This window comes from Gossypium arboreum, chromosome 5, assembly GCF_025698485.1.
Source record: "Gossypium arboreum isolate Shixiya-1 chromosome 5, ASM2569848v2, whole genome shotgun sequence".
NCBI lineage: Eukaryota > Viridiplantae > Streptophyta > Magnoliopsida > Malvales > Malvaceae > Gossypium > Gossypium arboreum.
This window is the reverse complement of record NC_069074.1, coordinates 4,843,852-4,870,635: the sequence shown is the minus strand read 5'-3', so window position 1 is coordinate 4,870,635 and position 26,784 is coordinate 4,843,852. Positions and strand designations below refer to the sequence as shown.

General features: G+C 31.5%; 2 protein-coding genes across 2 annotated transcripts; one reads left to right on the top strand and one right to left on the bottom strand.

Moving 5' to 3' along the window:
- Positions 1–148: 148 nt before the first annotated feature.
- LOC108471516 (transcription factor ORG2-like) lies at positions 149–1,365 on the bottom strand. The gene is made up of 3 exons (XM_017773125.2): positions 972–1,365; positions 482–868; positions 149–391 (listed from the first exon to the last, which is right to left on the bottom strand). Exons 1-3 carry the CDS (start codon positions 1,278–1,280, stop codon positions 296–298), a joined length of 792 nt encoding a protein of 263 aa, XP_017628614.1. The 5' UTR covers positions 1,281–1,365; the 3' UTR covers positions 149–295.
- A 3,130-nt stretch (positions 1,366–4,495) lies between these two features.
- On the top strand, positions 4,496–10,437 carry LOC108470486 (uncharacterized). The gene is made up of 10 exons (XM_017771810.2): positions 4,496–4,887; positions 5,902–5,976; positions 6,336–6,389; positions 6,650–6,728; positions 6,877–7,004; positions 7,585–7,668; positions 7,853–7,936; positions 8,758–8,909; positions 9,545–9,695; positions 9,805–10,437. Exons 1-10 carry the CDS (start codon positions 4,516–4,518, stop codon positions 10,096–10,098), a joined length of 1,473 nt encoding a protein of 490 aa, XP_017627299.1. The 5' UTR covers positions 4,496–4,515; the 3' UTR covers positions 10,099–10,437.
- The last annotated feature ends 16,347 nt before the right edge of the window (positions 10,438–26,784 follow it).

Sequence of the window (26,784 nt, the reverse complement as noted above, 5' to 3'; positions counted from 1 at the left end):
AACTTTGTTTAACCTGTAAATAAATCAAATATCATGAATAATATTAGATCAATTTTTAAATATTTTCCAATATAAACATAAATAAATTTGAGCAATCACTGAATAATATATGCATATTAGCAGTTCATCAGTTTCCGTGGACATCGAATTAATCAAGTGGAAAAATGGATTTCATGCCCATAAAATTACAGAAAGCAATTTCAGGGACAACATCGCTCATTCATGCCCTTTATATTATTAATAAAGTAATTCTTTAGATTTTGAAATTGATCCTATAAACCACGACTATTAGATTTTAGAGTCCCAGCTCTTCCCTATTATAACACAGTGCAAAAATCCTCTCACTCAAAGCTTCCTCTGATCCCATTTTCCTACTTGTTTCCAATTCCATCTGCACAATCCAAAGCAGAAATAGTAACAACTCTAGTACGCCTGTGTATTTGGTCAATATATATATAATACAAGTTATAGATATTAGTACCTGAAGGTGAATATTGTAGAAGACGACACCTCCAAATGACTCGAAAGAAGAAGCATTTAATACGAGGAATCCTTGTTGCTCTAAGTACTGCAACATCTCAGATAATAATCCACTTCTCTTGTCAACTTCCCGAATTGATATTTGAATTGCAACTTCACCGTCACTTGACCTATTTATGGAAACACCAACTCCACCTAAACAACTTCCCTGCTTCCTGTTGTTTCTTTTTCGCGCCTCTTCTTTTTCTTCACAAGGCTTAACACCACCCTGCTCAGATATCCTTAACAAAAGCTCTTCTTTTTTCTGAACCAATCTCTCCACTTGCTGTTGCAGCTCTGGTATATATTTCAGTGCATGTGAAACTGTGGCCGGAAAGCTTAACTTCTTCTGAACCAACAAATATATTAAATGAGTTTGCATATTGATATTATGAAGGATGAAACAAGTAACTCATAAATAAGTACCATATTGAACATAAATTGATTAGTACCGTTTGATCAGCTACCGGCAGCAATGAACGGAGGGATGAATACATATTGTTAACTTTCTTCCGCCGGTCCCGTTCGCTTGCATTGTGGTTGAGTTTCTTAACTATGCAGGGGTCAGAATTACTGGTTTGGGTGAAATTAGATGTAGGAGATAGAGATTCAAGTGGAATTCCTTCTTGTGGTGATGGAGGAAATTGAAGGAATGACTCTAAACATTCACTGCCGCCTTCATACATCATATAGTTGTGTTCGTATCCAATGGGATTAACTAAGGGCCAGTTTGGGGTCGGAAAAGGAGCTAATGCACACATCTTGGATTGGTATAATTTCTTGGAACTTTCTTGACGAACTGAAATAATCGTTACATATGTATATATACAAACTACCCTCAACGATCATGGGGGATTTTAAAAAATTGATGAACATCTTTCATTAGTATTTAAAAATATATATTAATTCTTTTATTTATGTTTAAGTTACACGAGTCTACGCGTGTTTATTATTCTTATAAATAAATTATAAATTAAGATTAAATAATTAACTTAAATATATTTTAAAGTAGCAAATTGAGAATAACTAAAAGAATGAGAAGGGGAAGACACTCTAGTTCAATACCTATCAATTATTTAATTTAATGTTTTCACTTAGAATAATGGAAAGATTCAGCTGCATTGGGTTATAGATTTGACTTTTTGTAGGGAAACTGAGAGACTTATCCATTTATATAGAAACTGACGACAGGCTTTTCCAAATTATATATATATATATTTGTTTGTAGTTGTTGTTAAATTATATATGAAGAGAAACAGGCAAGATGGATTAGAAAAATTGGGAGAAGCAAAAGAGGGAGGAGGTGCATGGATTCCACAAGCCAGGGGTAGGGTCGCCACCTAAATACATACGCTAGATTGCGCAAGTCATGTGGAGAACATGTTCCCTACTTGAGGTGACAAATTCCTTTTGTTAAAATTAGAGCCAACTACATGACAATGATGTGCAAGCAATTGATCTCCCACCAAAAATAAATAATAATAATTTGCTTAAATACTGTTGCGATTTGAGCCATTTGATTCCAGTAGACGTAATCATTATTTCTTGTACAACATTAATCATCAAAACCTGACATTTTGCTAAAATAAAATTAGAAGAAGAGGAGGGAGTAGAGGTGGAAGTGGGGGTAGTTGACAGTTTTAGGAGTCGTTAGAGGTTCTAGATGTCTTGATATTTACTCAAATATTTTTTTTTTTTGAACAAGACTATGAGAATATTCTTGATCCTTCAATCAAAATGAATATTATAAGATTTAGTTATTAAAATAAAAAGCTATAATTAATTACTTCATCTTCCAATTTTATTAAAAAATCATTTTAGTTTTTATTTAATTTTCTCTTCTTTTAATTTTAAATTTAAAAATATTTTTATATTTTTTAAAATAATTTTATTAATTTTAAACTTTTAGAATAATTTTTATATTTTTAAAATTAAAATTTTAAAAAATTAACTAAATAATAATATGTCTTTCACCTAAATGACATGTCAATAAAGTTAAAACCCAAAGCAAAAATAAAATCCTGCACAACTCCTTGGGTTTGGAAATTTCATATTGAAGGACCGAAATGGTAGTGATCCCGCTAACTTCCTTTGGCAGAGTTTTGATTATCCTTGCAATACCTTTTTATCAGGAGTGAAAATTGGAATAAACTTTCCCCAAATTGGCAGATTCATGGTGAGAGACCATGTGCAGCAAAATTCATCAATTGAGACAAAAGAATGTCGACGTTCAATTTTCCTTTAAAAACTTATTTCTTTTTTTTTTGTCATTTTTAAATGTTTTTTTTATTTCAAATTTAGGGTATAAATATAATTATTTTATGTTTTAAAATTACATTATTTTTTCTACATCATTTAAATTTTGTCCACGTCAAATTGTCACATTATCACCGTTAAAATTTAACAGTGCAATCAATATTTCCTGTTAAAAAACAATCAATTTGGCTCAAAATGTAATGTTGAAGGCCAATGTGCTAAAAAAAAAGAAGAAGAAAAAACTTTGACTTTCTTTTCTATGTTTGCTTCTCTTTTTCCTTTTTATTTTTTTATTTTTTGTTAATGATTTTGGGTTATTTGGTTTTATTAGGTTTGGGATGTTGAGTAGAGATGATGAGTGGGGCAATGATGGTGGTGCTCGAGTGGTGAGGTGATGGAGGGTGTTGCTATGGTTGTTTTGAGATGGTCGATTATTGGAGACTCTATTTCAATTAAGGGAGAGAGAAAATGATGATCGATGATAGAGGGCTCTTTTTTCTTTGTTTTTTTCCTTGATTCAAATTCTATTAAACAATCTTACTAAACCATCATTGAAGAATCAGTTCGGATGGTGATTGGAACTCTGGATACCGGCAATGAGATGTGGTATAGTGTTTTTATTGTTGTCGTAATCGTGCTGAACTGGAATAAGAGCGAATTGCGAACGAGAACAAGAAGAAGAACTAGAGTCGAAGATAAAAAAAGGACAAAGACCATTGGCGGAATATAAAGAGAGGACATTTTTAATATATTTTTAAAATTAAGACATCACCATGATATCATTAATGCCATGTGTCACAATACTATAGTGCCACATGTCTTAAACTTAATTGTGTTACAAAAAAATACTAATTTAGTTGACGGGAAAAAAATTCAGATATCAATGTGGGAAAAAAAACTCTAATATACTAATTTGGGAGACATGCACAAATTCAAGTATTAGTTTTATATTTGGCCCTTGTGTTTTTGTAAGCCGATAAAAATTCATGGAGGCATCCAGAGCGATTTGATAAAGCGGATTAAATTAGAGAGTTTCTTTATTGTTACACATAATTAGAATAATTTAAGGAACCTGTAAAAGCTGAAAAAGTAAGTTGAAAAACAAGTGAAAAAGAAATTATGATGAACTATATAATTCTTAAGTGTTAAAAAAAGTTGAGAGAACAGCTTAAAAACACTTACTTACAACATTTATTTTTATTTGGTAAATTATTAGTTTATTATTTACTTCTCTTGGGGTGTAAAATTTGTTCATTCATTATTTGTGAATGAGTTAATATTAATTTTGTTTATTTTCTGAAATTATTAAAATTTTATAGCTAATATCATAACATTTGATCATTTCGTTGAATCCTATTGCTCTGTATTTATTTTTTAACTAAAAGTTAATTATTGTTATTAGTTTCAACTGCACCGAAGAGTGTGCGTTTTGGCGCCAGGGGAAACCATTATCTCGCCTGGTAATTAAAATTTTACATCTCCATTTTGAGATTTTATTTAATGTCTCATAAGTTCTTATATTCTTTGTAAACTTGAAATTTAGATCTTATATTTTCATTTTTGAAAATTAAATCCTTCTACTTTTTAGATTTCAAGATTCAGGTCGTTGAGAAAAAGTATATGGACTGATTCTAAATTTTGTGATTAGTTCAGGGACTGATGTCAAATTTTGACCATAAATAAAAACCATAAACCCCCATCTTCCTCTTTCCTTATTCCTTGACCCTTACCCTCCCAAACATGGCGAAATTCATCGTTTCACCTAAATTGCTGAGACTGAAACCCAGGCTAACGCCAATAGTCTCGCTTCCTTCCTCTCATTTCCTTCACTACCACTTCCCAAAACCAACCTCGTCTTCTTCCACTGCTTCATTTCCTCAAACTCTCCCAACATCTTATTCTCTTCCTCCTAAACCTGTTTCTCCACTTAACACTGCTGCAACTTTCAATAACGTTATACTCGACCCGCGCCATCTCTCCTGCTGTATGCCTGATAAACGCCTTAAAGTGGCCGTTCTGCTTAGCGGCGGTGTCGATAGCAGTGTCGCTCTTCGTCTCCTTCATGCCGCTGGTCACTCCTGCACTGCTTTCTACCTCAAAATTTGGTTCCAAGTAATCCATTTTTATGTTTAGGGTTTAGGGCTGTTAGTGATCATAATTTGGACCGTTGGTGGCTGACTTTGTTCTGCATTGAAAAAAACAAGTGTATAAACAAGCTGATAAATTTATTTATGTTTGTTTGTCATTGTTGGGTCTAGGTAAAAAGTTGTCCTTTGGAACGGTAGTTAATTGATTTTCTATAATCAAATTACGATTGTTTTTTAAAAAGAAAAAAATTTCTGTGAGCATTGTTATTAAAGGAGTATAAGGTTGTCGACTTCATATGTAACCATTAAAAGAGGGTTTAATAGAAAACTTAATCAGGACTTCCTAGTATATAGAGTCTACAACTTACTTTGTCATATGGGATGTGGCATTATGGACGTAGCATGAGGATTGCCTTATGATCCAAATTTTGTTTTTGAAAGTTTGTTCTTACTGTTTGATTACATCAGATCCTTTTTTTAATTTGAGTGGTAACATGAGCTTATTTATTTGGATTATATGATGATCTTTAACTGATATAAGTAGTGGATACAATTTAATCAAAATAGTGGAAATATTGGTACACGATCTTTATGGAGTATGCATCTATACATACATATATGCAATTTCATCACATTGCTTGATTTGTTGAATTTCGGATAGAGATCATAGCATGATATTGTCAGTTGAAAAGAGTTACCTTTTAGTTTTTGGGAAAAAAGAAAGAAAGAAGATGTCCTTCATAATTGAACTGACCAGATATCGTTTAATAAAAGAATGAATCCTCACAGTTGACAGGAGTGTTGGTCTCTTGAATCATCAATCAACAAAAATAAGTAGAAGTTCAACAGTGGCATGATAAAATTTCTGTAGCTTACTTTTGGACTTAACTTTAAAGCATGCTAAGTGTCAAGATATAGTAGTAGCTTGTTTTGGAAAATGCATTGGAAGCGTATGGATGCAAGTTGAGGTCCTTTTTGAAGGTTTTTTTTCTATCCACTAGAAACTAAAAGACTTGACCTGATGCTTGGTTTTGTGTAGGAAGACTTTGAGAACTACTGGACAGAATGCCCCTGGGAAGAAGATTTGAAGTATGCTAGGGCTGTTTGTGATCAGGTTATTTTATTTTAAGAATAGTTCTTATCATTGTTCTTTTCTATTTTTGAAAAAATCTATCTTGGTTGAAGGTGGAACGGCTGAGTTGGATAAAATGCAACTATTCAAAAATCTTTGGACATGTAGATTTTTTTGTTGAGTTTTATTTATATTCTAAATGATTTTGCAAATTTTTTTGGTATTATTCTCACCTCATTGTTCATATGTTAAATATCTTCCACTTTCATCTGCTTTACTGTCATTTAAATCTCTTGCATGACCGGTGCCTGTCTACACTAATTTTGTGGAAAAGCATTTTGCTAACATGGTATTGGAGCATGAATACTTAAACTGAATGTTAGTATCATGTTGGTTTTCAGGTTGATGTTCCTTTGCAAGTTGTGCAGTTGACTGATGAATATTGGAACAATGTGGTACGTATTTAACCTTTTGAGTTGGATTTTCAACTTGTCTTTACTAAAATATAATAAAATGGACTAGAAGTCAACTTATCAATAACACCCTAAATTTAAATTTTCAAAAATTTCAAAAGAAAAAAAAAACCCAAGAAAAACCACTAAAATATCAGAACATATAAAAATATATTATCAAAATACAATATACTCATAAATTTATACTCAATTTAGTAATTATTGATTGCCCCAATTTATCATAAAAGTTACCTCTCTTTCAGGTTTCCTACATTATTGAGGAGTATCGATGTGGCCGTACTCCAAATCCAGATGTTCTTTGCAATACAAGAATAAAATTCGGTATGGACTCCATATGATTTTTTAATTTATCAATGTAGAAGGTGTTTGGATGTGTTTTGTTCTTCTTTTTGGGATCGGTAAATTGTTAGTAGTGACAGTTATAGCTATGCTATGTTCATTTTGCATTTATGTTAATAGTGGCTTTCAGGTGCATTTATGGACGCTATCTACAATATGGATTATGACTATATTGCTTCTGGGCACTATGCCAATGTTGTTCACCCATCTGCTGATCAAAGCAATAAGGCTTCTATCTTAGAACTATCACAGGACATGGTACTTATGCAATTGTTCTTTTCAATTCTGATGGCTGTCTTGATAGTGGCTTGTTAGACTAATATAAACTGGATGCTCAACAAGTGGTTTGTATAAATGTTTCGTCTTTGCTTATTGGGAATGTATCTGGCAACCATATGATAGATAATAAGGGATGTGCTTGAAGTTGAATTTGCTTTGATATAGAAAACCTGAGTTTGATACCATGATTAAACATTTTCTGGACAAATTACATTGTAAACATGTTTTCTACCATTTCTTTTAATGTTCTATATCGTGCTTTGGATATAATCAGAACTTTGCACTTTCTAATGGAAACTATTAATCAATTCTTCAAATTCATGATAGGAAAATATTTTACATATTTAATTTTCATGTGAGAAGTGATTTACTGGAATATTAGTTCCTTTGGTACATATGAATCATATATATATATTGTTGTACCAGTAAAAGATGCAAAGCAAATTCATGTGTTTTTTAATTACAACAATATAATATTCTGTTGATACAAGTTTGGTATAATGATTTGTTCCGTTACTACAAAAGGCTTTTTCTGAGATCTATAATGTTAACTTTGCAGGTCAAGGATCAAACATACTTCCTTTCGCATCTCTCACAGTTCCAGCTCAAACAACTTATTTTCCCACTTGGATGTCTCTCAAAGGTGAGTTGCACTAGATTGATCCCAATTTGGTCAATTGGGATGCTATTTTCACTTTCCCCTCTGTTTCTCACTTAAGGTGGCGCCTGCTGTGTTCTTGTTGTTTCCTTTTTGCTTCCTAACTTTCCTGGTCTTGTGTTGCATTTTAGTTCTGATTTTCTTCTGTATACGGCCATATTATCTACAGGATGAAGTTCGCCAACTAGCTGCTAAATTTGACTTGCCTAACAAAGGTAGGAAGGATTCACAAGGAATTTGCTTTCTTGGGAAGGTATATAATGTTAGCACCTGTTTCAAACCACATATGCATGCATTTTAAAATCTTTCATTGAAATATATAATTGAAGTTATTTATCCCCTTTTGATAATAATTTGGTACTTTGTAGGAAAGCTAACACGTGTTTCCCCCTAAGTTCTGCTTAGAGGTGTTCATGGGTCAGGTCAGGCCAGGCCTATGCATGATATCAGTACCATACACAGTTGCCCAAGCTTGGCCGAACTTGAAATATGGGCCTCAAACGTTGCCCCAGTCTGCCCATATTTGTAAATGGCTAACTCAAACCTGTTTAGGCCCTTCCATATTATTATTATTTTTAAATATAATTATGTTATTTAATATTTAGTAATTATATATATTTACTACCCTTATATATTTCTTTCTTTTATAAATTTTTAAACATAAACAACTTAAACATACTATTTAATATTTATGTTATAGTATATTTAATTTGATTTGATGTAAATTGCATGATATATAAAAGAAATATCAAAATGGGCCAGCAACGGCTTTGAATATTGAAGCTTGAGCTTGAGCTGTATTTTAAATGGGCCTACTTTTTTTTGTTTGACCACATGTTTTCGGGCTTAATATTTTTTGCCCAAATCCTCTCAAATTTCGGGCAGGTCTTCAGGCTTGGGCTGATAGTCCAGCCTTTCAACAGGTTCATAAAGAAGCAAATACTTTACATGAGATAATTGAGGAAAATTTAGAAAATATTCTAGTGGTCTTTTATGCACATAACTGGAATTGGCCAAACAGTTCTTAGTAATATATGAAATATTTTGCTGATTGGATATGGTGGTTTGTTATAGATAAGGTTCAGTGATTTTGTTGCAAGGCATATTGGGGAGATGGAAGGAATCATATTAGAAGCCGAGACAGGAGACTTCCTTGGGAAACATAGAGGGTTTTGGTTCTACACAATTGGTCAACGCCAAGGCCTACGTCTCCCTGGGGGACCTTGGTATGCTATATAACTATTGACCTTTCCTATCAGTAAGTCATTGTCATATTATCCTGGGTCATGAAAATTATTGTTTCAAATTTGTGGAAGAATAGCTTTAGCATCCCATGCTCAACAGTGCTTTCTCCTTTTGTTATACTTTGGAGTTTCAAGGAAGGATTCTTTTAAATCAAGCTTGTATGATAATTTGTATATAACATTAATTGCATACATCTTAAAGATGCATATGTTGATGGTTGGTTCAATTTGCTAGCATCAATACTCAATACATTCCTCTGCCGAATTGTCTGGGCATCCCAACACAAGTTGGCTGAAACAGAGACGCTTCTATTAAGTAAATATGCAACCTTAGCTTTATCAACTTGAGATGATAAGATCATGAAACAGGGGTTAGGTCTGCTCGAATATGGATTTAAAGTAGGAAACTGAAAATAAGATGGTATTATGTAATGGGGCTCACCTGGAGCATAAGATTCTAGGAAAACCTTCACTTATCACTGTATTCTTTGACTATTTGTTGATAGACATTGTTGTAATTCGCTTTCCAATATTTTTAAGATCTTAGGCACTTGAAAATTCCATTTCTTCCTACTTTTTGATCTTGTTTCCAACCGTATCTTTTATGTTTCCCTCAGGTATGTGGTTCAGAAGGATGTAAAAAATAATGTTGTATTTGTGTCAAGAAATTATTTCTCGTTGGACAAAAGAAGGCGTGTGTTTCGTGTTGGCTCTTTGAAGTGGTTTAGTGGGTCACCTCCTAACCATATTGATCAGCTCCAATGCAAGGTAAAACAATCTTTTATTCATTGACAGTCTTGAAATAGCATAATTGTGGAAATATTTTTACTGCTAGTATAATGGTTCAATTTTAGCTTAACTTGTCTGAACTCTTCAGGTCAGACATGGTCCTGGCTTTTATAACTGCAATTTTAAAATGGAGCATGGTGAAGATGGCAATGACGATATTGCGGTTGTCCAGTTATATGAGGATGATCAAGGTCTTGCCGCTGGGCAGTTTGCAGCCTTCTATGAGGGACAAACCTGCATAGGTTCTGGTGTGATACTGGAGTCCTGGGATGATCGGGGATTTCCCGTTTGTGCAAAGGCTCTTGAGATTGCAAGAATGGAAGATAAATCAGAACTTGGGAAACCAGTTAAGATCATGACAAAACCAGGAACTCTTGCATAAATATCTGTTGCCAATGACTACACTGAACCCTCCCCAAGCTCGATTGGTTGCTGAATTTCTGTCTCAGATAAAAGGGAACATGCAACTGCAGAGCATGCAATGAGCAGAGTTTTAGTTGATAATTTGGTTGCATCTACTTGAGGTTACATATGTGGCCTCCTAATGCTGGGAAATTTTAATGGACTCTGGAGGTGGGGGTTTATGTTTCGTCCATATTTTCTTCATGGAGAGCTCTTTTTATGGATTAGCTCCTTCAATTAAACTTATTTCACCCATATTGTTCTATATCACTGCTGTTAAGTAATTTATGGAGCAAGTCTTGTTGCCATTGTTTGGAAACGAAGTGTAGATAATGATGGGTTCAAATTTGAAAACATAAAAATTTACCACCAAAAGAGGCGATTAACTTAGAAAAATGGTAAGGTAACAAAGCTCACAGCTTGAGTTTTTATTGGAGGAGGACAAGGAGGACAGTTCCTGTGGGCTTCTTTGGCAATAGTGATAGAGCGGTTCACAGGATTAATTGTGAGGCAATAAAGAAGGATTTCGCTGGAAGCTGGGTCCTGTTGTTTTCGAATTTATGAAACAAAGGCACAGAGGAGTAATGATGGAGCAGAAAGTTGGCAACCTAATTTCTAGATTAGGATACATTAATTTTGATTTGGTAATATTATACACATGATATTTTGATTATGGTTTAAATATATATTTAAAAAATAAAAATATTAAATTATTTTTTATTAAATAAATAAAATTATTTTTGTATATAATACAAATATAAAATAATGTTATATCAATAATTATGTTAAAATTTTGTGAGAATTTTATGAAATCAAAATTATATAAATAATAACACAATTTATAATTTTAAGATTTAACCCTTCTTGTGTTTTTAATTTTATAAATTCAAGCTTTGTTTCGATATTTTAAGAAAAAATAGTTAAGATGAAAAGGAGAGGCAAGGACACATCAACTTTGAAGGGAGGACATGTGCTTCTTTTAGTCATTTCAAATCAAATGTGAGAACCAAAAAGAAAAAATCAAATGTGAAAAATAATTTTCCAACTTCTTGGTTTGGATAATGAAATTGATGAGCCGCCTCTTTCACATTACTACAAACCACCACCTTGTCAACTCTATTATTAGCACTACTATTATTTTCCCATAATAATCTGAAAATTGTTACAGTAAAAAAGTGAGATATTATCTTTGATATAGTAAAATAAAAACATAAAATGATAAAAATGAAAAATTTGAGTTGCATCAACAAAATTTGGCTAGGAAGAATATTGTGATGTATTAATTCAAGAAAGAACTAAATTGTAAAAGTAAGAAAAGTTTTGTGGTTCAAAAGTAAATACTCAAATTTTGAGAGATTAAAGTGTAAATATGAAAAAATTGAAAGCAAATAGTGCAAATATTTTATGGGCGAGAGGATTTAAAAATTAAGGAAAATGGATGAATTAGGACCAAATTAAATAAGTGAAAAAAGTATGAGGGGTTAAATTATAATTTTATTAAAATGAGTGATGATTCAATGGAGAAATTTTAAAAGATCATGAGAGGCAAAAAGATCACCTAGCAAGAAAATAATGATGATGTTGGTGATATTTTAGATTAATTAAATAAATATTAGTTTATTAATATTTTGATTTGACATTTAATTATATTTTCTTATTATTTTACTTAGTATATAAGAAAAGAAAGATGAATAATCTTTCCATGTTCTCAACGTGAGAAGAAGAAAAATAAATAAATTATTTTCTTTATAATTTGGTCTTTTACCAAAAATCTACCATTTTCACTAAGAAATTAAGAGAATTTCAATAGCCAGCAAGAGAGAAAAATAATAAGGAGACTATGGGGAGCTAGAATATAAAGTTAAATTTAAGAAAATAGAAGTTGGAGGAGAGAGAGAGAGTTAAATTAAAGGTTGGTTTCAAGAGAATAAGGTATGGATGTTGAGGTTTTATGTTTTTTTAAGTTTAGTAGTGATAGAAAAGCATAAAAATAATGTTAAAGTAAAGATTTCTCATGAGGAAATATTGTGTTTTTGACATATTAATAAAGAGAGAAGTTGAGTAAGTGAATCAAATGGTAGGAGAAGAGCAAAACAAGAGATTTTGATAGAAAAGGTAAGTACCTATGAACTTCCTTGTTATTTAAAGATTAAAATGTGATCTTTGTAAACTAATTGGTAATTAAGTAAATAAAAATAAAAATAGTGTGAAATAATTTACTATGTGAAGTAGGAAATTATAATAAAAGTATAATAGTTGGGTTATGTGTTAGTGACAAATATACAATGTATTAGATAAGTGAAATCATGGGAAAATATGAAATTTTATAGGACAAGGACTAAATTGAAAGACTTGAGAACTACATGTGGTAGAAATAATACAAGTGAAATACATAGAAATTTGATTGGAAAATAAGATAATGGAATTAATTATGTGAATTAAGTGAGTTGTGAAAGAAAAATTGTTTAATAATGAATAAAAACTTTTAAAAAAGTTACTAAATTGGAAAGTTATAAAAAGTTTACAAGGAAATATTGATAATAAAGTAAATAATGAAAAATAAAAGAATATATGTGTAACACCTATAACCCTTTTCTGTCACCGGAATAGGGTTATGAAGCATTACCAGACTTTACGGACTAATTACGAACATTTCACAACCATTAATATACATATAAAGAATTATTCATATATCACTCATATTGTCCCTTAGATGGGCCCTCGAGGCTCGATATACACTTTAGAAGTGAATCGGGACTAAATTGAACACTCAAGAAAGTTTTTCCAAAATCTTAAAATTTTTCTTAAGAGCAGGGGACATACGCTCGTGTGGCCAACTGTGTGGCTTACACGATCAGGAGACACGCCCGTGTCTTAGGCCGTGTGAGCATTCGATGTGAAACACATGGATGTGTCCTAACCCATGTCCAAATTTAGGTAGCTACTGACTTGGGTCACACGACCAACCCACGCCCGTGTGCTAGGCTATGTGTGAAGTGCAGGAGTCACACGGCCAAGTCACACACTCGTGTGCTAGGCCGTGTGTAAAAACCTGGGCATTTTATTTTGAAATTTCAAGGTGCAGGGGACACACTACCGGACCACATGCCTATGTGCTAGGCCGTGTGTCAAACACGGCTGAGACACACGCTAGTGTCTCTACCCGTGTGGATGAAAATGTAGCTCCCCCACGCCCGAGACCGTCGCCGGAATCGAGCTTGAGGTGTTACCGAACATAATTTATCGAATTAAGAACTTCGAATCATTTATTTCTACATTCACAGCTTTCTAGCTACCTGCGTCACAGTTACAAGAAAAATCATATCTCGAGTTAAAAAACTCAAAATCAAGATCCGTAAATTTTCCTTAAATCTAGACTCATATATCTATTTACTAATTTGTTTCTAGAATTTTTAGTTAGGCCAATTAATACAGTTTATTAGTTAAAGTTACCCCTGTTTCAGGACTTGACTGGACTGACCTCTGTTTACTATGAACCATATTTCTCTCTGTGAAAAGTTTATATGACTATGCTGTTTATTTATTACGAAACTAGACTCAATAAGGATTCCAAGAATATAAAATACACCACCTAATTATTTTTGTACAATTTATGGTAAATTTCTAAAGTTGGAATAGGGGATCCAGAAATCGCTCTGGCCCTGTTTCACTAAAATTAAAATATCTTATAACATATAATTCCTTTACTTGTTTCATTTGTTTTATATGAAACTAGACATACTAGGCTTCAATTTCATATTTAATCCATCACACAAATTCAATTTCTATGATTTTTAGTAAATTTTCAAACTCATGTCAGTGTTGCTGCAATATTCTGTTTATGACAAATTTCATCTTTTCATGAGTTTTTATGATCTAGATAACATATTAAACTTCCATGACATCAAACATGATCTAACTTAGCATTTTCCATGACTTATCATTATTAAGCATTTTCTCAACCAAATCATGGCCATATCACAAAATTATTTACACAAAATAGGTATATTGCTATACATGCCATACTTAAGTTTTACAAGCCATTTACCAAAAAGAGTCCTTTGGATAGTGTGATCTAACCTTCGACCTGTCCCGATTCCTAAGCCGGCTTGTTCAAAACTACAGTGAATGAAAAGGAGGGAGTAAGCATAAATGCTTAGTAAGTCATATGCAAATAACAAGTAACATAACAATACAATTATACCAAACAACCTTAGCATGGTATCACCAAAACATATATCACATTTCTAAACATCATTAATCATCTTACCACCTTATCGTTGTTGTATCTATTTTCAACCCGAAGGTTAAGTACATACCTGTCCAAAGTGTCCATTTCACAATACTTACCAATACGTCACCTGCATCTTAAGTGTTCTTCCATTTCACTAGAAATTTTACCCGTTGAACACATCAGAATATAACTTCGGATACATGGATAATTTGCACATAAGTGCCACATTTGTAGCCAAGCTACCATGTAACCCGCCCATAAGTGAACTCGGACTCAACTCAACGAGCTCGGGCGTTCGCATCCATAAGTGAACTCGGACTCAACTCAACGAGTTCGGATGCCTAGTTACATCTCACGAACTCGGACTCAACTCAACGAGTTCGGACATTTCACATCCATAAGTGAACTCGGACTCAACTCAACGAGTTCGGATGTTCAACCATCCTAGTGACATGTCACTTGTATCCTAATCTATTCCTAAGGTTCAAACGGGATTTTCCTCGAACACATCTCCTTGCCATCTTCCGTAAAATACCGAAACCAATACTCGGTAGCACTTTATATTTAACAAATAATACACTTAATTTGCATTTTATTCGAAAATAACCACAAAGCATATATTTCATGATAAAAATCAGCATATCATATATTTAACATCAATAACTTAAAAATAACAATTATGCTACCTTATTTACACATGAACTTACCTCGGTACAAAATTTTTAACAATCGAGCCTATTCCTCAGTAAACTTTGTTTTCCTCGATCACAACTTGAATCTCGTTTCTCTTGATCTATAATACCAAATTAATCTTATTTAATACATACATTCATTAAAACAGTCCTTAATACGAACTTTGGCAAAATTACCATTTTGCCCTAAACTTGCATAATTACACTTTTGCCCCTAGGCTCGGAATTAAACTTCATCCCTTATTATTATGTTTTATGACATTCTGATCATTTTTCCCTTCTATGGCAACATCAAATTCTCACTCTAATATGTATTTATGACTACTAAATATTTTTACCGATTAAGCCTTTTTACTCGTTTTTACTCAAAACCGAGTAGCACAAGTTGTCTAACAAAATTTAAAACCTCATATTCTGTCATAAAACACCAAAATACACAAATTTCACCTATGGGTATTTTTCCAAATATGAACCATAGGTTGAATTATTGTTAACATAAGCTAAATCAAGCTACCAGGATTTCAAAAACATAAAAATCATTAAAAACGGGGCTTGAAATCACTTACTATGAAGTTTGAAAGTTGAAGAAACCCCAGTTATGGAGAAGAGCAAAAATCGGCAGAACAATATGGAGAAGATGATCATTTTGGGTTATTTTTCCTAATTTTATTTCATTTAATATCCAAATGACCAAAATGCCCTTACTACTAAACTTTCCAAAAATTCCTTCCATGTCCTAATTTTGTCCATGAACTTAAAATTGGTCAAATTACCATTTAAAACCTCCTAATTAATATTTCAAAGCAATTTCATACTAAAAACTTCTAGAATGCAAGTTTTGCAACTTATTCGATTTAGTCCCTAACTTTAAATTAAACTCGTTATGCCAAAAATTTCTTAACGAAATTTTCACACAATTATGCAATCATATCATAAACCTCAAAATAATTATAAAGTAATTATTTTTATCTCGAATTTGTGGTCACGAAACTATTATTCCGATTAGGCCTTAATTCGGGATATTACAGAAAATAAGCTATTTTAAGGCCATATTTCTCACCCCTTGTGATACAAACCTACACACAAAATTCTCATATACTAATATATCCCAACCAAACAACCAATGCAAGCCAAAGATCTTGTTTTAACATATTAAGGCGTCACAAAACTCATTTATATAGACTTACCAAAATAACTTCATTCATTGATTTACTAAATACCAGTACTAATTGTATGCATACAAACATATATATATATCATTCGCAATCATAATTCAAGTTTAAATCTTTTCTATCCAACCTTATACATGTTATATGAACCATAAATTGTATTACAAAATATACTAGAGTAATTTGGATAGTGTGTCCCGATGTGTTGATTTGATCCTTCGAACTTCTTGAAATTTACAAAGAACATTGAACAACACAAGTAAGCTTAATGAAGCTTAGTAAGTTCATTGGCTTAAAATATAAATCTTACATAACATACTATAACAAATCATTTAGGTAAATCATTTCATAAACATTTCCTGCCAATCACAACTCAGTTGATGAATTCATTTGTTTGAGCTCAATAACAATAATAACTTAACTTCTTCCATATAAATTTCATGTGGCACTTACCAATCCTTATCAAACCAGAGAACTTCTTACGGATTTGAGTACATTGTAAACAAAAGCCCGAGGGCTACACAGAAGCACATAAGTGCTAATCGGAAACCCGTAAGGGTTAAACGGAAGCTCTTAGGAGCTGAACGGAAACCCATAAGGGTTAAACTGAAGCTCAAAAGAGCTAAACTGAAACCCAAAAGGGTTGAACTAAAACTCATATGAGTTGACTGAAGCTCATGAGAACTAAACAGACAGCAAATATGAAAGTTTTTAAAAATTGCTGAACCTTGGTTTACTTGGGTAATTTACCATCAATTCCTCTTTTGCAATGAACGATTGTACTCAATCCTGCATTTCGTTTACTTTGAATATTTAATTCAATTTCATAATTTTTACAATAGGTTTATTTTCAAAAAATAACATAAATAAATACATATTAACATTCATAAATTTAACAAATAACATTATAAATTTAACCATACGAACTTACTGGGCTAATTTGTAAAATTTGTTATAGCTTAGGAATTATTAAGATAATTTCTCTTTTCCACGATTTTCTTTGGGCTCTTAATATAAAATATAAAATTATTTATCCATTAGCATATATTTCAGCCTCATTTCACTTTACAATTTATACCCTTTAATTTTTGAAATTACATATTTACCCTAACTTTTTACAATGTTTACAATTTAGTCCTCGTCAATAAACCCATCAACTGAGCTAATTTGTCTCAATTAACATTTTATATATTATACAGCCTTTTATATTCATAATTTCAATACCAAACCCTAATTATTAGCTTTTTCACAATTAGGCCCTAAAATCAATTTCTATCAAAATTACTTAATAAAATCATCATATAACAAAATTAAAGCTTCAAATCCATGTTAATTCATCATAAAATAATAGCACTCATCAATGGTAACTTTTAAAATTACCCATGAAATAAAAAACAAATGAAACATATAGTTGGACCTAGTTGTAAAAGTCTCAAAAAAATAAAAATTTCAAGAAATAAACAAGAATTTAATACACTTGGAGTAGAAATATGAAAAAACAGCTTCTTGGGGGACTTCCTATGGTGTTTTTGGCTCAAGATTTGTGAAGAAATATCTAGATTTCTATTAAGTCCCTTTTTTATCTATTTAAATTTTATTTTATTTCCTATTTTGCCCCTTAATCACTTAATTTCTTTGTTTTTTTCTTGCTTATACATTTCAGCCATTTTTATTTAGGCTAATATACCCTTTAAGTCCTCCTTCAACTATCACTTAAGCTATTTAATCACTCTAGTAAGTTTTGCACCTTTTTTCAATATAGTCATTTTTATTTAATTAACTATCAAAACGTTAAAATTTTCTAACGAAACTTTAATATTAACTTATTGACACTTTTTATATATTTATAAAAATATTTTCGACCCGGTTTATGAAATCGAGGTCTCGATTTCTCGTTTTTAACCCAATTTGCTTAATAAATTCTTTTAAATCACGAAATTCACTAATTTAATAATATTTCTAAGATTGCATTTGACTCATAAATATTAGTTTACTCAAATTTCCAAACTTAATCATTAGATTTATTGATCTCGAATCACTATTTCTGACACCACTGAAAATTGGGCTGTTATAATGTGAATTGTGTAATCCAAACTACAATTATTTCCTAAGTTGTGGAAATTAAGGGTTAAATCATAAATTTGAAAAAAAATTAGAAATAGAAAAGTGAAGTGTATAACACTTAAAATGTGAAAAGTTGATGTTGTAGTAAATTTTGAATATTAATAAGAATTGAATTAAATTATATGTGATATTAAAAGTAAAATATATTGCTACACGAAATATTGTGCTAATGACTAAATTACAAAATATATAAAAGTGATATGTGAAATACATGATAATGATTATTAGTGAGTTATGGATAAATATTGAATTTAGAAATATATTACATGTATTAAAAATAGTGAATATATAAGTATATGGATTATCGTTACAAGGATTAAATTGTAAAGCATGTAAAAGCATTATGCGAAAGTGTAAAAGTGATATGTGTGCATGATATAATTTGTCCAAGTAGATGAGATTAGAACTATTAGGATATTAGTGGCATGCCATTAAGGGACCTTAGTGTGCTCTCCGATTATTAGCGCATTAGTGCTCTCTGTTCAATAGTGCACAATAATGCACCTCTGTATCAGTTCTGTATATCCTAAGTGTTTTGTTTAGTTTACTGGGCCTTTACTAAAAAGGTAAACAATTTTCATTACAAGGTAAAGGTTTATCTCCGGTTAATGTTCGAAATATTGAATCTGTAAAGTGAAGATGTAAATAAATTGAATGTATTTAAGGAAGTATAAGAAAGACGATGACTAGTAAGTTAAATATGTAAAAAAAAAAATTCGAAAGAATAGTGAGGGAATTATGAAATTTTACACTAAATGATGAAATATGATATATGTATTAAAAGAATAGTAAGTTTTATAGATTGATTTGAGGATTTAAGGACTAAATTGTGAAATAAGTAAAAAGGTTACAAATGAATATGATAATAAGTAAAAAGGTTACAAATGAGATATCGAAAATTAAGAAATTTAATAGAATTTAAATATCATGGGTACTTACTAAGTCTTCACCGACTTAACGCGTTTATTTTCATTGCATAGGTAAAGTGATTTTGAAGAGTCGTAGTTGAGGTAGTGGACATCCATCTCATCACATCTCCAAGTGCCAAGAGGGTATGTTTAATAATTTGGAATAGAATGGAATTTAGGAAAATCAAATGTGTTCCAAGTAGTAGGGACTAAAATGTAAGTTGTTAAAAATTTACTTATTTTAGGGTCTAAAGAAGAACTTGGTGATATTTGCATTGAATTATAAATATCTAAATGCATACATCCATAATTAATTGAATATATGTTAAATAAGGTTGATTTGAGAATATTTTGAATTGATTTTAAACTTTGAAATGGCTTGAAATTAGTGCAGGGGGTTTTTAGCAAATTTTCCAAGTGTTTTGTCCAAAAATTTACCCAAGGTATCGATACCTAAAGGTAAAGAATTGATACCTAGAGCTTGGCTTTGAAAGATTCCAAAACATAATGCACTTTTGGTATTGATTTTTATATTGGTATCGATAATGAAGGAAAAATATCGATACTTTGCCCCTGTTTTGTGCAAAAATTATATTTTTAAACATTTCCAGGCAAAGAAGAAATTTCGGTAATGTCCTTGAACATTGAGAATGATAATATTTAATTAATTTAGTGAAAACTTTTATTTCTAATGTTAAAATTTATTAGTGTTTAGCCAAAATCATTTTGGCACCAAATGTAATATTCTTATATCAAGTTCCTTGGGTCGAACCAAGTATAGGCGTGATACAGGCTTGGTACCTTAAGGTTTATTACTTGCATGGCTTTTAGGTCGTTAGGTATGAAAAATCGAATACTTTACTTTTTTCCTAACATTTATTTAATGAAAAACTAAATTTTCTGAATTATTCTAAATTAGTCCTGAATTGATTCTGAACTATTTTTAGGGCCTTGAAGGCTCGATTTTAGGCCCAAATGCATATGTTTGCTAGGTTTGTAATAAGTTTTAGGTTATTTTTATTAAATGATATTATTGATCTGTTTTGAAGTTAATTGTTTTGATTTGGATGGTAATGGTCTGTAACCCTAATCCGACAGCGAAGATGGGTTAGGGGTGTTACAACTTGGTTTTAGGCACTTGGAAGATCAGAATATGTCTTTCGTGATGAAGCTTAGGTTCAATGTTGTATCCAACTCAAATGCTTTATAGGTTTCGGTTCTCAAGTCGAAGTATAAAGTCCCTAATGGATTACCTGGGTCCTTAACTCATGGGGTGATGCTATTTTCTTTGGAGAAACCTTTAGTCTTGCCACTTGTCAGAGTGAATCTTCTATGGTCTGTCTATGATGGTAAATTGATCAATTGTTGGCATGATCCTTGGATTTCGAATTATGGTTATTTGGTAAATCATATCCCCTCCCATTCGAATATGGAGAAGGAAAACTTGCTTAGTGAAATGGTTACTGAGGATTGTTCTTGGAATCTTGATTTATTTCGTTTATGGGTGGTGGAGGATGTGGTGAGGCACATTATGAGTATTCCTCCACCTCAGCTAGAAGTCAAACCATATAAGATCATTTGGGTCGAGTCCTCAAAAGAATCGTTTTAAATCAAGAACGCATATTAGAAAAATCGGGAAAGGTCATGTCATAGCCCAAATTTCAGCGATGTAGGAAATAGTGGTTCGAAACCACTAAATTTGGAAAATGAAATCGTAAATTATATTATTTAATATTTACGATTCAAATGTAGTTTTTAAAAGATTTTTGAAATAGTAAACTGTGTTTTATAAAGATTTATTTAGTTAAGAAATTGAGAAAAAAGAGGTATTGAGATCTTGGTGTTATAAACCAAGCCATAAATATTTTTATGAATATTTACGGAGTGTCAATAAGGTAGAATTAAAATTTCGTCAGACAATTTTAACGTTTCGGTAGTCAATTAGATAAAAAGGACTATTTTGAAAAGGTGCAAAACTTGCTAAAGTGATTAAATAGCTTAACCATTAAATAAGGAAGGACTAAATGAAAAATGGACCATTTTAAAATGGTTGAGGCGGCATAGCGTGAAAAAAATCAAAGATTTTTTTGTGAAAAGGATAAAATTGGAATTTTAACAAAAGTTACATGGCCAAAGTTGATTTTAAGGATTTCTAGGTCATTTCTTCTTCAACTTTCTATTAAAAACAGCCATGGAAGAGGGTTTTGAGCTGATATTTCATATTTTATCTTCAAGTAAGTTCAATTCTTGCTTTTTCCTTGAAATTTTTATATTTTAGACTTTTACAATTAGGTCCAACGTAGTATTCTATTAGTTTTTGATTTTGTTGAAAATTTTGGAAGTTATCATTGATAAGTTCATATGATTTTTGTTATTTTATGATGAATTTGAGATGCTGATGGATGTTTAAAGGTGTTTTATTAAAGAATTTTGGATGAAAACATGTTTTAGGGGTTAAATTGAAAAGTGCTAAATCTATGGTAAATTATTAAATTTCATGGAATTCATGGGCTGTGATTGGTATGTATGAGAATAATTAGGCTTGGAATAAGGATTAAATTGCAAGAATTTCATTTTTCGAGCCTAGGGACGAAATCGTCATGTATTAAAAGTTATGGGAAAAATGGTAATCAACATTTTGTATTAAAACAGTTTTGGACAGCAGCAGTAGTCTAACTTTAAAAAAATCACCAAAAATTGTGGGAATCAAATTAGAGGATGAATAACATATGGAATTAAATCTTATTAAGTCTAGTTTCTCATAAAAAAACAGTGTAAGCAATGGAATTGTAAATCATGAGATATAATAAATTTTGTGAGACAAGGTCAAAATGATTTTGGGTTCCCCTGTTCTTACTTTGTAAAATCATCAAAAATTGGAGAAAAATAATTAAGGGCTTAAATTAATATGTTTAAATCTTTAATGAGTTTATTTTCAAGAGAAACAAACGGGAATATCATCCAAATTCTGTGTTAAGAGATAATTAATTTTTAGTAAGCAAAGGTCAAAGCTGTCAAACAGCAGAGTAGGGATAAATTTGAAGATTTTACTGTACTAATTAGCTAAACTATAAATTTTGGAATTTTTATGGTAGAATGATATATGAATCTAGTTTTAAAAACATCAAGCGGATATTAATTTGGAGTTCTGTAGCTCAAGATAAAAATAATTTAGTGACTACACGGATGGACAGCTTTGAATATACATATAAGCAAATAGTGAAATTATAGATAATGTTACTTATAAGCATGATATATATACAGTAAGGATATGAAATGGAAAGGAGGAGCAGGAAAATATATGAATGACTTGTGTATAAATTGATCACATACCCAATTGTAATCGATAAAGGTTGAGTTAGAAATGATATAATGTTTTATTTCATATGTTCATTATTAAATTTTAAATATTGTAAAAGTATGAAAATTGAATTAAATGTTCAAATTGAGTAGAACACAGGGTTAGTACTTTTGTTCAGTGGCTAAGACGAATTGACGGAAAAGACCATGGTTGAATCATGGCAAGATGTGATTATGTGTATAAGACCATAGCTGGGCTATGGCATCGATATGTGATTATGTGATTCTATGTAAGACCATAGCTGAGCTATGGCATCGGTATATGATTATGTGATCTCGTATAAGACGATAGCTGGGCTATGGCATCAATACGTGATATATGATTACGTGTAAGACTATAGCTGGGTTATGGCATTAATATGTGAATATATGTAAGATCATAGTTGGGCTATGGCATTATTATGTGAAGATGTGTAAGACCATAGTTGGACTATGGCATCGAGGAAACGAAGTACTCAATTCTGTAAGACGTTCACTAATTTGACAAAGTTTGGCAAGTGTTACATGGAACTATGTGTTATAAGGAAGTATGAGTTGATAAGACATGAGTATAGAACTTGGTTGATGAATGAATTCATTTGTGATTATATATTTGTACATCTTGAGTGTACTGTCCGTATGAATTGGTATTTCAAATGATTTAATGAATAAAGTTCCGACATGGAATAATCTGAACACGAGACAAATAATTATGAAATTGAACTCGAAATTCATGAAAATGATGGTTATTGATATATGGATACATGAGACTATGATATATAAACAGAGAATATGTTTGATAAATGTGTTCATTCATAATTATGGAGTTATGTACTTCATGTGTACTGTTTGCATAAAGATGATATTTCAAATACTTTGATGAGTAAAGTTCAAATATAAAATAGTATGAAATCAAGACGAGTTGTTATGAAAATGTATTTAAAATACAGAGATATGATTGCTATATGTTATATAATTACATAATGTGAAATTGTTTATATATATAAGAAATTTAATGAGAGTTGAGCCCAATAGAGGGACATTATAAATACATTCGGAATATGAACAGTAAAATGACTAGGTTTAATGAAAAATGGTTCTATAAACTACAGAAATGCCTTGTACCTTATTCCGGCGACTGATATAGGTAGGGGGTGTTACACATTTTAAGTTTTATTCGTTTTTATTCCGGTTATATACATATTAAGCTTTACTGAAATTTTACTGTCTGGATTTTAAATGATTAAATGTTTCGATTCGACGTGACAACTTGCTTTGTAAAAAAAAATTACCTACGATCACTCCGGTGGTCAATGCGACATCCGAGATTTGGTCTAAACTTCTAGGCCGGGTTTAGGGTGTTACAGGTCATGGAATCTTAATAATGGCATTTGACACTTCCCTTGGAAGTTTCAATGGCCTCAGAGGGTTGGATATTTTATTTGGTTTATTCTCAAGCAACGTCTTCTTACTAATTCGGAGCATACGAAAATAGGGATTGGCCTAGATAGTTCTTGTTGTCTCTGTGACAATGAATATGAAGATATCTAAACGTCATTCGCGATTTTCCTGCAGCTAAGGATACATGGACACAAATGTACCAGCAATCAAACTTAATTCTTTCTTCTCAGGTAATTTGCATAAGCGGATTACTGATAATCTTCAGAATAATCTTAATTTGCAACTGGATAGGGTAGATTGGTATTATTTCTTTGGAATGGTAACTTGGTGTATTTGGAAGAACCGAAACTTATTTTTTTCCAAGGAATTACGTGGAATATTGAAGATCCGATTAAAGTTTCTTACAGTTTAGCTAAATTGTAACAGCCCGTTTTTAGTGAAATCAGAACAGTAGTTTCAGGACCACAAATCCGAAGTAAAAAAAAATTATTATTATATATGGTTTAAAGTATGATAGAAATACCGTATACAAATTTCGTTAAGAAATTTTACTGTTTACATACCTAATTTGATGAAAAGGACTAAATTGCATTAAGTGCAAAGGTTGAGTTCGAATAGCTAAAAGTATTAAATAGCTATAGAATTTTAAATTGAAGGTCCTTATATAGTAATTAACCCATTAAAATGCTTAGTGGATAATTATGAACTTTGAAAAATTTTAATATTTTTCGAAAAATTCTTTGAGTATTCGATCTAGTCCCGACTTATTTCTAATGCGTATTTTGGGCCTCGAGGGCTCGTATAAAGGACAATATGTAAGATTTTGATTGGTTATTGATATGAATAGTATATGATATGAAATGTTTACATTTTCTGTCTGTTTGATTTGTAAACTTCTGTAATGCTCCGTAACCCTGTTCCAGCGACGGGTTCGGGTTAAGGGTGTTACATAAACAATATACCTCTTCACTGAAGGTAAATGTTTCCAACTGGCAAGTTCCAATACCAGTTCTACCTATGTTCGAGAATTTGATTCAATTAAACTCTGATGGGGCAGTAAAAGAGGATTCCGATTTAGCTATGATTGGGGGAATTCTTCGTGATAAATACAGTAGATGGATTCTTGGGTTTAATCGGTTTGCGGGCATTAACCGGTTTGCGGGCATTTGTTCAATTTTAAATGCTGAATTGTGCGGAATTTTTATAACACCCCTAACCCGTATTCGTCGCCGAAACAGGGTTACAGAGTGTTACCAGTACATACAGAACATTTACAGATTAATCGAAACATTACAATTCACTTTTTGAGATCATATATATATATATAATGACCTTTATTTGGGCCCTCGAAGCCCAACATGAAGGTTAAAATCAAGTTGGAGCTCAACTGATTTCTCATAAAATTTTTCGCTTAAATTTTTTTTAAAAAAAAAAATTACTTGTGAACAGTACCCACACGCCCGTGTGGCTTGGGACATGCCTATGTCCCTTATCCGTGAAGCTTTTTGTTTATGACATCATCATCAATTTAGGGGCACACGGCCACATCGCACGCCTGTGTCCTAAAGTCGTGTTCCATATACGGCTGGGACACACGGCGTGTCTCTGCCTATGTGGTCAATATCTAAGCTATTTTCCAAGCCTTGGTCAACCTTAATCTCTTTCACACTTATACAAAATCAAAAGCATATAACATGGTATTCATTTAATGATTAAACATTCTCAATTAAACTAAAAACATAGAATTTGTATGTCATCATACATGTGTCTCTCATACTCATTTTACCTTGTCTATTATGGTACCACTTATACTTTTATACCATGATTATCATCTTACCAAATATTTTCAGCTTAATCATCAAGCATTCATATTTAAAGCTAGATCATATCTTTATAAAATACCATATTTCAGATGCACAGAATAAAATACTTGCCTTAGACATTTTAATCCAACTTCATACCCAACAAGCATCATATTGAAACTAGTCATATATATACATGTCATGATATGTATCATTCTCATACTGTTTTCTTATAAACATATATCATTTGTTTTCCTCCTCCTCCTCTCCATTCCACATCCTTAATGTATATAACATTCTTGTAAGTACAATTTCACAATTTACTTATTAATGCTCACATCAAGCTGTTCACATGAGTTATAATCACTCAATTATTTAAAATTCGAGCTAAAGAGCTCCAAATTAAGATCCGTAAATTTTCCTTGAAACTAGACTCACATATCATTCCACCATAAAATTTTCAGAATTTTTGGTTTATCCAATTGGTACAGTTTATTCATTTAAGTTTCCCCTGTTTCACTATCTGACAGTTCTGACCTCTCTTCACTAAAAATTAATTATATCATAGTACAAAACTCAGATAATGTTCCCGTTGATTTCTATTGAAAATAGACTCATTAAGGATTCTATGCATAGAAATTTGAGCCTCTAATTAATTTTATCCAATTTTTGGTGATTTTCCAAATTCAAAACAGGGGAACCCGAATTCATTCTAACCTTGTCTTACAAAATTTATTATATCTCATAATTTACAATTCAATTCGATTTTTACAATTTATGGTGATTTTTCAAAGTCAACCTACTGCTTCTGTCCAAAACTGTTTTAGTTCAAGATGTTTATTACCATTTTTCCTCTAAATTTCATAGGTCATACAATTCAGTCTTTGCTCAATTAGCCCATCTATTAAGCTAATTTTTCTCAATTAACATTTTATTCCATCATTCTAAACTATTACACAACCTTTGAAAATCATAATTTTAACACTAAACCTTAATT